General features: G+C 58.7%; 1 protein-coding gene across 9 annotated transcripts in view; it reads right to left on the bottom strand.

The window, feature by feature from the left end:
* SPEG (striated muscle enriched protein kinase) overlaps positions 1–7,652 on the bottom strand; it is a 51,769-nt gene extending 44,117 nt beyond the window's left edge. For 6 of the 9 annotated variants that reach the window (XR_004027737.1, XR_004027738.1, XM_030802462.1 and 3 more), the window contains exons 1-6: positions 7,578–7,652; positions 6,533–6,575; positions 5,638–5,667; positions 4,955–5,044; positions 4,536–4,872; positions 439–1,739 (exon numbers count right to left, since the gene is read on the bottom strand). Coding sequence is in view for 6 of the 9 variants with exons in the window: in XM_030802462.1 (XP_030658322.1) it covers positions 439–1,739; positions 4,536–4,872; positions 4,955–5,044; positions 5,638–5,667; positions 6,533–6,575; positions 7,578–7,610 (1,834 nt within the window). In the remaining 3 variants the exon portion in view is untranslated. The other 3 variants (XM_030802466.1, XM_030802464.1, XM_030802465.1) reach the window with 3 other exon arrangements.
* Between the last annotated feature and the right edge of the window lie 8,604 nt (positions 7,653–16,256).

Raw genomic sequence — 16,256 nt, 5'->3', positions numbered from 1 at the left:
TTTGCAAATTATTTCAGACCATCTACCATCTCTCCCCAACAGAGGGATTGGGGGTATGGAGGGGGGGTCCTTAGGTTCCCACCAGTGCATCCCCCCAGTAGTGGTTCTTGATCCAACAGCCTAGCAGGCCACTGGACCCAGGGGAGCTATGGCAGGCATCTGGGCACCAGTCTTAGCTCACATCTCAGTCTCACCTAGCCTCCATCACAACACTCACGCTCCGCCTCACCAGTGGCACTCCTAGCACAAGGACTTTCACAGTCCTTTACTCAAAGTTGTGCCTGTGTCTGTGACTTCTCTGGCAAACCCACCCTTGCAGCCGGCTAGCAGCCCCAGGAGAAATCCCCGACCCCTCCGCTCCTGCTGAGCAGTCTGGCTCTCCACAAACGCCCCCCGACCGGGGTTCAGGCACCTTGTCAGCCCTCCCTGAGGCCTTACCGAGCTCAGGGGAGGTGGGCCGGGCCCGACGACCTTTGCCCTGGCTGCGGGCCCCTCGGCGGTCCCAGGGCCCCCAGGGACCGTCCTCCTCCGGCCCTCTGCGCAGCCTCTTCTCTGCCTCGGGCCCCGCCCTGTTCTTCTCCAAGGTCTGGGGTACAGCAGTGCCCTCCAGGCCCGGCGTGGCCCAGGGCAGGAAGCGCACGGCCTGCGCCGGGGGCTCCCGCTTCCGACCAGGGGGTGCTTTCGTCCTGGCCTCTGGGAGATCGGCGGCGGGGGGCGGCACAGGGCTCCTGCACTCCTGGATGGCTCTGCTCCGGGTCAGCGGGAATTGGTCCCGACGCCTAACCTCCTGCTGCGGGCCTTCCCCCGGCTCTGTCCTGCCCGCCGGCCCGCGGCTCCTGGGCCTCCCAGGCTCGTCCCCCGGCTTCCCCGCGCTGCTCGGAGAGGGCGGCTGGGCGGCGGCGGCGGGGCTCACGGCCCGCGATGTCTTGGGGGTGGAGGGCCGAGAGAAGAGCGGGGGCTCGCCGGGCTCTCGAGGGGAAGGGGCGCGCTGCAGCGTGGCGCGCAGGGACTCGTGCGAGCGCACCAGCTCCTCCCGCGACGTGGAGCGGCGGATGCGGCCCAGCTCCTGGGCGAAGCGCAGCTCGAGGTCGGAGGCCGGGCTGCGCTGACGCGTGCGCTCGTCCAGCGAGGCCGCTTTCTGCTGGAACAGGAGGCGCCGCTCGGCCACGCTGCCTGGCGCCCGCAGTTCTTCCTGCGAGGCCCCGGGGGTGCCCCACGGTGCGCCGCGCTCCGACTTGGGCTGCTCCAGAGAGCGGGCCTTGCGCAGGGGCACCCAGGGCCGCAGGGGCGCCGGCGGCGAGTCGCTGCGCTCCAGGCTGCGCCGTCGCTCCTCGAAGAACTGCAGCTTGTCCAGGATGCGGGAGCCCGCGCGCACCAGCCTAGGCGAGCGGCCCAACGCCGACAGTCGGCCTGAGGCCTCGCTCAGTGGCGTCTGGGGTCGAGATTCCGCGGTGCCCGCCAGGGAGGGCCCGGACGATTTGGACTTTTTCCCTCGTTTCTCTTCGGTGGTGGTGTCCTCGGGCAGCACAGGCTCCTGAGTGCGGCGGTGGGGCGACGTGGGGGTGGCCACGGGCTGGGCCGGGGGTCCCGGCGGGGACCGCTTCCCGACCCGAGGGGACGGTGGGGGGAGCAGCGCGGATTTGGAGGGAGGGGGCTGGGCAGGGCGGCGTGGGGCTTCGCTGGCCAGCTGAGGCTGAAGGTCGGGCTCCTCCCTGCGCAACCCGCTCTGAGGGACGCTGCTGCAGAACCAAGATGGAGAAGGGTAGAAGATTCAGGGGGCCTCCTCTCCTAGACCCTTAGCTTGTGACACGAATTGGGTGGTGGGCATGCTGGGCAGGCTGGGGGTGACATGGGCCAGATCCTCCTGCCCCCCACCCCCCACCCCACGAGGAGCGCACAGCCAGAGCAGGTGCTGGGGAGAGGCCGGCGGCTCTGGAACCACAAGATTGGGCTAATGGCTGGGTCTTGGTACAGACTCAGCCCCAGGACTCGGGCCAGCCTCCTCCCCCCAGCCCTGGAAGCCGAGAAACAGCGGAAACAGAACTGAGCATGAGGGAGAGAAAAGAATGAGGCTTAGGACCCAAAGGATGAAGTAGGGAGGGAAGACAATGGGGGGGGGGTGGGGAGGGGCGCTCTCAGGAATGCAGCCACCCACTCATTCCAGCCCCCAGCTGGCCCCCACACCCCTGCCCATCATCAGCAGGGCACACCCCTTCCTAGTGGTCCCTGGAAGCCAAGCAACAGCCTTCTGGACCAGGCACAAGCCTTTGGGGGGCAGTGCCCCATCCCTAGGATTCCCTAGCTGCTGTGTAGACCTGAGCCTATACCTGCTGCCACCACGAGCACTGATGGGACACAGCAGGTGGCAACGGGATGCCCAGGCTCCTACTCCCCTTGCTCAGTCTGCCCCCCATAGGCCTTTGACTTGCCCTTCCCCTGGGAAAGCTATCTTGAGTCCTTGGAAATCCCCCCTGAGAAGCACAGAAGGCCCCCCACAGGGGTATGCTCTGAAATAACTCAGCTCAGAAATAGCTACTAAGTGGGCCTGAATAGGGAGTGTGGGAGAAAAGGAGGAGGGAAGGAGCCGGTCACCCCAGAGTATCGCTTTCACTTAACAGAGCTTTGGTGCCCAAGAGCTGGGTCTCAGTTTTCCCCATCTGGACCCTTGTGGGGACGGGGGAGGGGAGCGGGTGAGGGGGCACATCACAAATAAAGATTAGCAAAAAAAAAGGAATTAGATGTATTACCATACCTGACACATCAGAGAGAGCTTAATAAAAATCTGTAGCTCATTGAATATTTCCTGAGTGTCAGGCTTGTACCAAGTGCTTAAAATGCATTGAGTCATTTAATACAACAGCCCTGTGAGGTAAGAACTGTGATCACCCCCATTTACAGATGAAGAAACTGAGGCATAAAAAAGGTTAAGTGCCTTACCAAGGTGACACAGCTGGGAAATGATTGTTGCTAGGATTGAAACCCAGGCAATCAGAATCCTGAGCCCTTATTCCCTCCAAAGTGTCTGGGTTTCCAGGGGTACAGAAGGGAGGACAAGGAGTAGGGTGCCAGCCACGAGCAGTTCTAGGGGTCCCGAGTTAAGGATGTTTTAGCCTACCTGAGTCAGCCACCCACATGACAGACCCGCCTCTGACTGGGGCTAAAAGGGGCGGTGGCAATGCAGAGTGGCCTGAGAGACAGAAACCCCAGCCAGCCACCTGCAGGGAGGAAGTGTCTTCTCTGGGGGAAGGGCCGCAGAGTCCCCAGGGAAGGGCCTCTGGGAAGTGGGTGAGGCCTGGAGAGAAATTGAGGACAGCAGAGGAGGCCTCTTGCCGGCAGCTCTGAGCTCCAGGCCAGTCTCTGTACCATAGACATCACTAAGGAAATGGGTTCCTCCGAAGTTGCCATAGCAACTCCAGGCTCCGGCTGGGGCCTGGTAAAGAAAGGCAGGGAGGGAAAGGCAAGTCCAGGGCACAGGAACACCGGGTAAGGCCAAGAAGATAAGCCAAGGGAGCCTCCCCCTGGCCGTGGCCCAGCCCTGGCCCTCTCCCCTGCCCATCACTAGCCCTACTCTAACCACCCTCAAAGCAGCCTCCCCCACCAGGCCCCTTCTTTCTCCTGCACGGTGGTAGCTGCCCCCACACCCATACCCATCACAAACCAGGCCCCCCTCAGCTCCCCAAATGCCCCAGTACCTCTATCCTCAGCCACTCCCCTCTTCCACTATAGCACTCTTTCCTGTATCTGCGAGCCCCAAATCTCCAAAAATGGCTCCAGTGCCTCCAACACTTCCGCTCCTCACACCCCCTCCCGGGACAATCTTGAACCCCACCCTCGGGGACTTAGGGGTTTCCCATGAGAGAAATCATTGCAAGCCCCCTGCCACCATCACTCCCGCCCTCTCCCTCTGGCCTGGCCCCATTTCCAGCCCCTCCCTTTCCCAGCCCCCTGCCGCCCCCAGCCCATGGCCTCCTGCTTTCACAGGCCCCTTGCCCCATCTGCCCCTGGCCACCTCACTCTCTTCTCTCTCCTGCTTGCTGGCTTGTTCCCCTGCTCTCTCCTGCTCTCCCGGGAGCTGCCGTGTGGAAAGGTTCTGTTCCTCCCAGAAAAAGGCCCACATGGGAACAGGAATGTGCAGAGAGATGAAAAGGCAGCAGCTGCTGAGACAGCAGGCACGGAGGGGGCCCCCGGGTGGGGGGAGGGATCCTGGGGACAACTGGAGCCTGAATGGGTGAGGCAGAAGAGGGCCCCTGAGAAACTGGAGATATTGGAGGAGACAAGGAAGGGACAGCAGGGTCCAGGAGACCATGGAGATGGCATGGTGAGCCAGGACAGGTGGGAGCAGGGGGATGTGGGCGGTGGTGGCTCAGGAGGAGGAGGGAGCAGTGTGGGAAGATGGAGTGGCAGCAGGGGGTGAAGAAGTGCACAGAGAGATGGATGGGGCAGGGTGATGGGTGGAGGCTGACTGAGCAGTGAGGGCAGCGCAGGACAGCGTGGTGAGATGGGGCAGTTCGGGCCCAGGTAAGGCCGTTACTTACACGTGGATAGAGAGCGCCCGTCCTCTGTACAGGCTGAATGCGCTGCCGTACAGGTCACTGGCCACGGAAAGGCTATCCTCTGACCCCCAGCTTGCGCCCACCAGATTAGCTCGAGATGCCCGCACCAGCGGCTCCACCCCCAGGTGCCGTGGCCCGGCCCCGGTTGCCTGTGCTTGCCTTGGGCTGCCCGGGAGGCGGCGGGTGCCACCCCCACTGCCCGCTTCCTGCTCCAGGACTGTCTGCCCGCTGCCCCACCAGCTCACTTGCTCCTCCGAGGTGCCTGTCACGGAGGTCGGGGGTGTGTCCAGGGAGGTGCCCACCAGGGTGTCAGAGCCCCCTAGAGAAAGGAGCACCGTGAGACTGAGGCACCCCTTGTGGGAAACCCGCCTGCCTGCTCTTTGTACACCCCAGGAGCTCACCCGTGGGGGTGCTGAAGGCCCCGTCATCCCGAAGCTCCAGGCGCTGGGTCCCCTGCACGTCGCTGATGTCATCCTCAGCAGTCTCTGAGTCTGGAGAAGAAGGGGTCTGTGTGGGCAGGGCCCTCCTCCCTCTGCCTCCAACTCTTCTCTATTGCCTTCTGCCTCCCTGCCAACAGCAGGCTCCATCTTATCACTGGCAGGGCTGCCAGCACCTCCTCTCTTTTGCTCCCTACATCCCCTGCCCAGCCTGGGCTGCTCAGGATAACCCCTCCCATGCCAGTGCCCTGGCTCCATCTCTGGGCCCCTGGTTACTCACGTTTACCTCTGTAGGGCCCTCCAAACTGCCACCCCCTCCCCGCCTGCCAATATCTTAATGGATTATCAGGGCCTCCTCCCTTCTCCCTCCTCCCCTTGTCAGTGAAAGCTTAAGCCCCTGTGCAGCCCCAAAATCATCAGGTCCTAGGTTCCAAGGCTCTAAAGTCTGGGTTCCAGTACCCCAGGAACAAAGAGGAGTCACCTCAGAGTCGTACTGCCAGGGCACTCGACCAACCGCAGGGCCAGCCTGTCCTCTACCCCAAACCAGCTGGAAGGCATCGGGTACAGCTGAGGCAGGGTGAGGAGAGGCCGGGGCCGCGTGGGAAAGGAGGGGACATGGGGGGCTAGAGCAGGAGCCAGTTTCCTACCGTAACTTTGCTTTCTGCAGGAGCGGAAAACTTCGCTTCCATAGGAGCAGCAGGAGAGAGACAGGGACAGACTGTTATCAGAGCGTTTGTGGGGCAGGGCATGGAGGGCAGTCAGGACAGAAGGAGCGTGAGGTACCCAGTCCCCAGAGGTGCCCTGTGGCAATGGGTGGGGAGGGAGATACCTGGGACGTGCCCAGCACTGGGGACCCCCATACTTGGGCTTGTTATTCCAGCTGCCCCAGTGGTTCTGGTATCCTTGGCACTTACTGGTGCTGCCACTGGCCACATACACACACACACACCTGCTTGTGTCCAGTCCAGCCGCAGACCTGGGCCTCCCATTAGGAGTCAGGCCCACCCTCTATTACAATATTTGCATTGTGCTTTGACCCCTCCTTGCAAACCAACCCCTTATCTGTCTGCATCATGATGTGACAGGCACCTTCCTCAAGGTCTCTCTCTTCTACTGTTGAATCGTCCTCAAAAATGCCCAGTGGTTAGGTTAGGAGCAAAGGTTCCTGGGAGTATTTTCAACTTTCCCAGATTCTAGCAGGTTCTGTGCCTCAGTTTCCCTCTGGCTGCCATGACAAGCAGGAGCCATGTACTGGTTGCCAAAGCATGGCAATGAACTCCTTCCCATTAGGCCTCACATGGAGAACAGGGCACCCAGTCCATGCAGAGGTGTGCTAGTGAGCCGCCCTCCCTGCTGCTGGGTCCTCTCTCAGCTGTAGGGCACAGGGGGCCTGGTCGGGTGGGTGGTAGATAAGTGTGGGGGTGTGTGGGAGGGTCCCACATCTCATGGGCTGTCTTCAGGGCCTCAATGCCTCACAGAGGGACAGGGACCAAGAGGAGGAGTAGGCATGGGCTACAGCAAGGACGCCCACGGTCCACGCACCATGGGTGAGTCGGCCAAAGGCCCGGCGGGAATGGCCGGTTTTCTGAAAGAGAAAAGCCAGAATGAGTAGTTGAGGGGGAGGCTTGTTCCTAAGGTCCCTGTGCCTCCCATCCAGACCTGCAACATCAAGCAGAAACTCATTCCCTGGCCAGTGTGTGTGTGAGAGGGGAGGTGGGCAGAGACCCAGAGTGACCAGCTTCCCCTATAGGGAATGGCTCCCCTGCCTTCTTCCAGGGTACCCAGCTGGGCTCTTGGGAGGAGCGGGGGAGGAAGGAGAGAACGGCAGGCTGCAGGTGGAAGCTGGAACATCCCACCGGACAGAGGCTCACAGCCCGGGACCAGGGCAACAGCCCGAGAGAAAGAGGATAGAAGACGAGGTAGTCAGGCTCAGTGAGAAGGAGAAGATGGGGATGCGGGGGGCGGGGTGCTTGAGTGACTGGGAGATGGAGGAACGAGGGCACAGATTCCTGCTGGGGGGAGGACAGATACCTGGGTAGGTGTCAAGGGAGTGGGGGAGGGATGATGGGGGCAGAGGGCCAGAGCCTCACGAATGCAGGAGGCCCAGGTGCGCGGAGGACAGGGCAGGGCTTGGGGAATATATTGAGCTCAGCGCGGATCCGTGCGCATTGCTTTCAGGAGCTCCGGAAGATGGAAAGCTCCAGAGTAGGGGGCTGGGGCAGACCAGGCAGGGGGCCGGGGCCCGGGGTTGAGGTTGGACAGAGGAGAGAAAAGATGTGGCAAAGAAGCAAGTGGGCGCTCCACGCCGAACGCTGCAGCGGGGGCCTTCCCCGGTGGTCGCGGGGATTGCGGGCGATCGGGGAGCGGGGGGTCTGCCCTTCAGCGCGGGGAGGGGCCTGCGCGCTCAGGACACAGACCGGGGCGCCCCTAGATCGCGCCCGGCCCGCCGCCCTCGGCGGGGCTCGGGTGGGGCAGGCGTCGATCCAGCACCCCCTCCACCGGGCCCAGCTGCGGTGACCCGCCCTCCCTCCGGGGCGCCCAGGCCTCCCTGCCCCCTCCCGGCGCCGCCCGCCCCCGGAGCCCTCACCTGGAAACGCTTCTTCACCCACAGCTTCTTCATGGCGGGGGAGGGGGCCGGGCCGGCGGCCGGGCGAGGAGGGGACGGGCGGGGGCGGGGCGGAGTCGGAGGCGGGGCCGGGGGCGAGCTGGGGAGCGGGCGGGAGCCGGCGCGGGTGGCGGAAGGAGCCTGGGGCCTCGGGAGCCGGGTGGGGGTAAGGCGGCGACGGCGGCGGCAGCGGCGGCGGCGGCGCTGGAGTCCGCCCCTCCCTCGCCAGCCTGCACCCCACCTGGGGCCCCTTCCTTGTCCTGTCCCCCTACTTTCCCTGGGGAGGCCCTCACCTGCCTCCCTACACAACAACCAGTCACCTGACGCCGAGAGCCATGGACACCCACCCTGCATCTGCCTCCTGAGCCCTAGACACATGAGGAAACTGAGGCACAGAAAGGGGTGCAATGGCCTCTAGCTCAGGCCACTTTCTGGCAGCCCAGCGCAGCCTCCTCCCACCCTCACCTCCTCCCACGGGGCCTCTCTGGAAGGTCAGCAGCATCTCGACTTGCTCATTCCACAAACATGCGCGCACACACACTGTGCCAGGCAGAACCGAACTCGCCGAAGGGCAAAGCGCCGGGTGGGGGCGCCTAGGTCAAACGCAGGGCAAGGGTCCTGGCCGGTGTGGACTGCGTGTTAACATGGACTCAGACTGTGAAAACCCTAAGGCTTCTCAAGAAAGCCAGAGAAGGTTTTATCTTGCCTTACCTCTTGATTGTCCCATGCGCGGCCCCCTACCCCCATACATTCACACACACAAGCAAAGGTGCACAGAGGTACCCCCATTATTCACAAAGTTGGCCAGTGTTCTCAATCACAGGGAAGCACACTCACCAAATTTTTTGTGTGTTCCACCCGACCCCTGCCCTATTCAGCACTATGCACACTTTGCATACACAAAATTCTATCCTCCCCATGACCATTATAGCTATGTTTCTTTAGCAGTTACTAAATGCCAAGCACTTTACAAATGTTACGTCATTTACAATAATCCCATGAGCTTGAAACCGTTATGAATAATCCTATACCCATTTAACTGACAAGTGACTGAGTCTCAGAGAAGTCCTATCACTTAGTCGAAGCCATACAGGTTCTGGAACTCCATGTGTCCTGGAGATGGGAATTATCATCCCAGTGAGCACAGGTAGTGCCAATCCTGGTTTCTGAGCTGTGACTACTAAGTAACTATTAACAGTTATTGCATGTTTGGTATGTGCCAGGCATTGTGCTAAGCACTCTATGTGAATGAGCTCATTTAATCCTCATGACAAGAGGGAGACTAAGACACAGAGAGGTTACTTGCCCAAGGTCACACAGCCAATAAATTGAGGGAGCCGGAATTCCAACTTAGGCAGATACATGAGAATCACTTATGCCCAGGAGACGAGGTTGTAGTGAGCAGAGATCGCACCACTGCACTCCAACCTGGGTGACAGAGCAAGACTCTGCTTCAAATAAATAAATAAATAAATAATAAAATAAAATAAATACAGGGACAGACTGATGAGTTTTGTTCAGCCTGCACAATGTTTGGGCTGGAGCAATCATGCCTGAGCTCAGCGCACCTCCCTCATTTTCAGTTTCTACTTGACCCCTGCAGTTATGTGAGTCTGTGGCCCCTTTATATTATTTTAGATTTCTTTATTGTTTTAGAGACTAGGTCTCACTCTGTTGTCCAGGCTAGAATGCAGCAGTGCCATCATGGCTCACTGCAACCTTGACCTCTTGGGCTCAAGAGATCCCCCACCTCAGCCCCCCAAGTACCTGAGACTACAGGTGCATGCCATCATGCCCAGCTAATTTTTTCAAAAATATTAAGTAGAGATGAAGTCTCATTATCTTACACAAGCTGGTCTCGAACTCCTGGGCTCAAGCTATTCTCCTGCTTCCGCCTTCCAAAATGCTGGGATGATAGGCATGAGCCACCGCACCTGGCTGCTCTTTTATTCTAAAGTTTAGGTCATGTCTTGTACATTCTGGGTGCATACAGGTGTTCTTGTTTCCTAGATCATCAGAGCAAATTACAAGTACAGACACATGCACAGGGACGTGTGCTGAGAGGGCACATATGTGTGTCCACACTCTTTCCAGCCAGAGGACCCTGGACACCCATGGGCACTTTCCCTATACACCCCTAAACACACCCACTCACAGATGGGGAGCTGAGTGACGAGAGGGGGTAACTTGAGCCCCTGTTCCCCAGGAGAATCCGAGGGGCTGGCACATTCCGTAGCAAAAATAACCAATGGGCAGCGGGCGTGAGTGACGGGACAGCTGGGCCCAGGAGGGGCCAGCAGGATTCTGTGTTCCTGCTCTGGGTCAGCACTGCTCACTCCTGAAGGGCTGGCCTGGAACATGCTCTCCCGGTGGGCCTCCCCAGCTGGCCCCAGATTGCCCCATTTTTCTCCCATAGCTGGGCAGCTGTGTCTCCCTGCCACTCCCCCAAACCCAGACTTCCAATTTCTGCACTGCCAGCATTTCCCTCTAACCAGAGAAAATCCAAATCTCCATCCTATGCCACAAGCTCCCACCCCACCTCCCATTTGTCTCCTCTTTCCTGCCTCAGTTCAGTTTCTCCCTTCCCTCATTTACCACCCTGCTCTGTATTTCTGACATACTATGTAATTTCCGTATTTACTATGTTTATTGTGCATTGTCTGTCTCCCCTCACTAGAAAGTTATCCCCTGGAGGACATAAATTTTGGTCTCCCTCAACCCCCTGACTTGTGTATCGAAAGCACATAGTAGGCACTCAATAAATATGGAAGGGGGTGGCAGAGCTGCAGGTGGAGAGGGTAAAGTGATGGGAATGGGACACTACATCTTCCTGCAACCGCTTCCATTCATCCAGCCTTCCCACTTCTCTGTCCTAACCCATATTCTGTCCCCAGAGGTCTTTAGCCAGAAAAGTGACCATCTCTCATTCCACTCAGGATTCCCCTGGAGAGGGTCCCAGAGCTCCTCTCTGCTCCCACTCTGGCCTCTCCTCCGCTCACTGGTCAGCACTTGGCATGCATGCATGTTGACACTCCCCATACCCATTCCCAGCTCCATACTACTTTCCACCTGGCTTTTCTAGCCAGACATTCTAAATTCCAGGTGAAAAAGAATAACTGCAGAATATTCCTCAACACAGGTTCTGGTACATTCCTCAACCCTTTCCTTGCCTAAATTGGCCCTCTCTCCCTATCTCTAAGCTCTCCCCTCCAAGCCTTCAAGTCCCCAGGATGGTTCATTACCATGTATTGATCTTTGGCCCTTCTGATTAACACCAGAATCTTCCAGACCCTAGCTATGAAGCTCCAACTAACACACCATGTGAGCATCATAAGCTCACCTCTTCTCTCGGCTGTGCCTTCTCCTGCTTCCCCTTTGCCCTTTAGTGCAGGTCTGCCCTTCAGCCACACATGCACACCCACAGCTTTGAGGGTAGCACTTGCTGTGGTCACTGGATTTGCATGTGGCTCCTCAGCCTGTGCAGGTGGGAGCCTGATATTTTGAAAAAGAAGAATGCCTGCCTATCTTGGAAACTAGGCCAGAGATGGATTTGGAGATATTGACCGAGAAAGATGGTGATGATGATAAATCCTTGACAGTCTTCCCACACTTCTCTTTCTGTGGACAGGCAGTATGGACCCAGACTTAGATACCTGGTTTTCAGACCTGGCTCTGGCACCTCACTAGCCATGGGAACTTCGGTAAATTTCCTCTTTGAACCCCAGTTCTTCTATATGAATAATGGTCATAAAAGTAACCTAGGGTTTGGAAGATTAAATAATTAAATGAGACAGGGTACTTACGCATGTTAAGGATTCTACAAGTATCCTGCATTTCTGCAATCTTCACCCCCTTTGTTTCCTATTCTTTCCTCATTTCTACATCCCCCAAATCTCAACACCACCACCCCTAGTTTCCCATCCTCCAAACTTTCCAGGCTGTAGCCCATTCGCCTTCTCATGACCCCAACTTCCCAGAGCCATGCCCAAATCCTTCCATCCTTGAGCTAACATATCCGGCTTCAGGAGTGCCAGGAACCTAGCATCACTTTGTCTTATTGAGCCAGCAATCCCAGCCAGGAAAGCATGTCCTTCCCTCTGCAGCCAGGTCCTTGCTTGGCTTCCTCGAGTACCCTGAAGTCCTCCTGCTGTTGTTTCCAACCAAGAAAGTTTTCCATGAGTAAGTCTGAGCAATGCCAAGCTGCTTGCCCGGCTGCCCTGGAGCAGGAGCTATCACTGGGCAGGGGCTGGTGGGGGTGGGCAACAGAAGGGATAGGAAGCCAGATTCACCCAGTCAGTCCCTCAGCATCACCAAAGCAAAGCCCCTCCCTCCTCCAAAGCATGTGGGATAGGTGTAATAGTTACACACATGGTTCTTTGCAGTGGGACAGACTGAGGCCTCCACCTATTCTGCTACCTTCTATCTGCACAATCAGGACATGTTCTCAAAGGTTATTTGCTGCAGCCCAATCCTCTTCCTATTCTCATATGAATGTCAAAGGGCCCCGATCCAGCCCCACAGCACCCAGGACCCTTTTCTCACCCCAAGCCTCTCATGCCTGCTGTTCCACCAGAGCAGCCCAGCCTGCACAGTGTCAGCCTGGCCTCTGTCTAGGTATGCCCAGCCAGGCTCAGCACTGCTGACCACACCACCAAGACTGCAGAGGGGCTGAGCAAACAGCCCTGCTGGGGGCTCTCACACCTCATCACCGCTTCCCACTTTGACGGACCAAGGCAGGCCAGGAGGCACCCATCTTGAGAAATGCCAGGCCTGGGCCAATCATGTGACAGCTACTTTCCCAGCACTCTCCCTCCCTCTCTCGCTCTCTCCTCTCTCTCCAGAACTTCTTGAGGAGTACAAGGCCCCCAGAGCCAAAACCAGGAGGACTGAGTTCTTAGTTCTGGGATGGCCATAACTAGCTATGTCTCTGACTAGACTAGTACATCTTAGTCAGAGCTCCCGATCTTTGGCCCACAGTGTCCTTGCCTGTGAAAGGATGTGTTTGGAGCTGCAGTTCTCTGTGAGCCTTTCCAACCTTATATTATGACCGTTACTCTCCTTCTCAGCTCTTTTGTTCCCTTCCCTAATCTCTCCCCCAGTCACATTCTCATCAACTCATCTATCTTACCCTTTGATCTATGTTCTATTTTCAGCCCTCTTTGCCCCTGGGGGGACCAGAGCTGAGATCCCCAAAGAGTCCACACCTTCCCCAGCTCCGAAGTCTGCTAGAATGCACCCCATCCCCTGACCCCAGGCTGGGGAAGCCTGTACCTATCCAGGTGCTAGGCCAACCAGGAGATGCCAGCCTTGGCCCTCTCTGGCCCAGGCCTGGCCACAGAGACTCCAGGAAGGTGGGCAGAGCAGGGCTGGGGGAGAGGAGATGCCGATGGAGGGAGGCCAGCCCGGCTCCCTCTCCTGACTCGGCTGTGTCTTAGAGCCTTCTTGCCCACCTGCTGCTGAGGGCTTTCCTCCCTATGCCTCCTCCCCAGCCTCCAAGGATTTACCCCTGCACAGCAGCACCCAGGGGAGTGACATGTCCCTCTTAAAAATGTCCAGGGGAGTGAACCTCCCGCTCCTTGCCATCTCTCCCAGCTGTAGCCTACTTCCTCAGAATTCTGTTTCTCAAGGCGCAACCTGCCCAAGGCTCTGCCTTTGGCTAGAGAAGAACCATTTGGCATACTCAAGGGCTGAGGAAATCAAAAAGGAAGCCCCCAAATGGACCCAAGGCTAACAGCCCTGGCCTGGCCTCCATGGCAGCCCCAGCTGGACCATGAGCACTGGGCCCAGCCTCCTGCCCTCCCCTTCTGCCTCAGACCCTCAGCCTTTTCTTCACACTGCACCTGGAAATCTATGGGCGGGGGACAAGCACTGGTCCAGAGCATCCCTCTTCCATGCTCTGGAAACATCCACTCTGGAAGCTCAGGTAGACATGGTCCACGAGCTTCCCATTCCAGCTCCACGTGCCCATACCTCACCTGTTCGCACCACCACACAGAATCCAGAGCCCTCCACAGCACCCATGCAGGCACACGCCTGCATGTGGATTCTCAAGCACTCACCTCCATTCATGCCCATGGGGCCCTGGCCCTGGCTCCACCTCCTCCTACCCTGGACCCTGTTCACACGTGGCCACCCATAGGCCTCTTCCACACCCTGCCTAGAGCTGACCACATCAACCCTGCCACGGCAGTGGCCTGCAGGGAGCTCTGAGCCATCCCTTCAACAGTGCAGCCTGGACCAGAGGAGCTGGCCCCCTCCTTCAGACATGCACTTCCCTCTTAAGGGGCTGATCAGAGTGTCAATCTCACATTTAAATTATGGAACTGAAGGACATCCTTTCCCCCAGGAGACTTTTCTCTACAGGAGGATAAGAACTTCCACCCCAGAATTCCCTGAGAGGCGGGAGTGGGTCTCATGCTTGGCTTATCAACTGCTTGCTGCCCCTTGACCTCTGACCTTCCTGTGGGGAGCCTCTCTACCTTGACACCCCATTCCCTGCACTTGGCTGTTCATCTCACTTCTGGGGCCGGGCAGCCGAGAAGCCAGGGCACCTGGGAAGAAGGCGGAAGAACCAGTATCCAGTACCTTACCCACGTGGCCTGGGCAGCCCTTCTCTACCTCTGAGCACCCCGCCCCTGCCGGGCGCGGCCCCCACCTGCCCTTTACCTCCGACCTCCAGCACTGTGAGCACCGCCTCGCAGGAGGCCCGGCCCCGCTCGTTCTGGGCCGTGCAGCTGTACACACCGGCGTCCTGCGCCCCGCAGCGCCGCAGCCACAGGCAGCTGGGCTCGGGGGCCGGCGCGGGCAGGAGCTGCCCATCCCGGAACCAGCGGAGGCTGGGCTGGGGCGTCCCGCTCACCACCACCCGCAGCCGCACGTCGCTGCCCGCGCACACCGCCGCGTTCTTCAGGGGCCGCAGGAAGACCGGCGTCCCGGCCACGGCCACAGGAGCCCCGCCGCCGGCCCCCACCTTGGCCCTCTTCGGGGGCACCCCGGGGCTGGGGGGTGCCCTCGTACCCGCGTCCTCGCCTCGCGTGCCCCGGGCTTTCTGCATGGCCACTGAGACCTGGGCTGGGGGGACGCTGGAACTGGGCGGCCACGGGGGCACCCGCGGGACAGTGCCCTAGGAGACAAGTCTGGGGGGCCGGCGGCCTGCCTTCCTGCTGCCCGCCCGCCTTCGGCCTGTGCTACCCAGAAGGTCACCGGGGCGGCCGGCGATTGCGCCTGGGGGCTATTTTTAGGCCCCCCGGCTCGGGTTGCGAGGGAGCCGTGGAGGGAGGGGGCAGCAGAGGAGGGACTTGACTCCACTCGGCTCCTTCTCTCCCTCCAGGAGCCCCCATCGCCGGCCCGGCTTAAGGGAGTCCCTTGGTATTTGTTCCAGGCTCTCTCCTCCGTAGTGTGCCTGGCCCCCACACGACCCACTGCAGAGAGTCAGGTTACCCCTGGGCTCAATCCCGTTTCCCTTCCTCCCTCCTCTCAGACCCCTCATCCCTGCCTGGCTCGTCTGGGAGGGGAGGAAGAGGAACCGTCCTGGTGAGACGCCTGAGAGGTGGATGGGGAGGTAGGCCCAAGTGGAGGTGAGCAGACAGCTCCGAAGAGGGACCATGGCCTCCCCCAGCGCCTCCATTACAGCTGGCGAACAGTAAGACCGGGAGCCTGGGAGTCAGGTGGGTTGGGGCCTCCAGTGCGCCCTGCCCTTACTTGCTGGGTGACACCAAACCTCTCTCAACCTCCAAGTCCTCATCTGTAAGAATGGGTAGTGGAATAGGGTTGCAATAGGCAGAAAAGAGTGGGCAGGACATTCCAGGCAGAGGGAACGGCATGAACAAAATGAGCCTGATGAAAACAAAGGCGTTCTGGGAATTAGAGAAGTTTGGAGGGATTGAACTGTAGTGGGTGGGGTGAGTGGAAGAAGGGAGGTGCGGCCTGGAGAAGGCTTTGTTTGCTAAGGCTTTGGTTTCTCTACCCTGAAAGCAGGGGGCGCCACTACACAGCTTTAAGCTGCAGAAAAAACACAGTGAGAGCTGTGTCTTAGGAGGATCCTCTTGGCGGCCACAAAGGGGAGGATGGATAGAAATGAGGGCCAGTTCAAGTAAAGGCCAGATTCCCAGCCTTCTTGCCCCACACTGGTTCAGTAGCTGAGCTGGGAGGAATCTGCACGTTTAACAAAAGACTCAACTGATTCTGATGTGTCTAAGTGTTGCACGTTGAGAAACATCAAGAATCCAGATGAGACCTTTGTGATAGAACAGTTCTGTATCTTGGCTGGGCACGGTGGCTCACGCCTGTAATTCCAGCACTTTGGGAGGCCGAGGTGGGTGGATCACTTGAACTCAGGAGTTCAAGACCAGCCTGGCTAACATGGTGAAACCTGTCTCTACTAAAAATACAAAAAATTAGCCAGGTGTAGTGGCTCATGCCTGTAGTCCCAGCTACTCAGGAGGCCGAGGCAGGAGAATCGCTTGAACCTGGGAGGTGGAGGTTGCAGTGAGCCTAGATGGCACCACTGCACTGCAGCCTGGGCGACAGAGTGAGACTGTCTCAAAAAAAAGCAAAAACAGAACAGTTCTGTATCTCGACAGTGGTAGTGGTGGTGGTCATGTGGATCTACACAAGTGATAAAGTTGCATAGAACTAAATGTGCATTTGCACTTGTACGCA

This window comes from Nomascus leucogenys, chromosome 22a, assembly GCF_006542625.1.
Source record: "Nomascus leucogenys isolate Asia chromosome 22a, Asia_NLE_v1, whole genome shotgun sequence".
Classification (NCBI taxonomy): domain Eukaryota; kingdom Metazoa; phylum Chordata; class Mammalia; order Primates; family Hylobatidae; genus Nomascus; species Nomascus leucogenys.
This window is presented reverse-complemented; position numbering and strand designations above follow the sequence as displayed.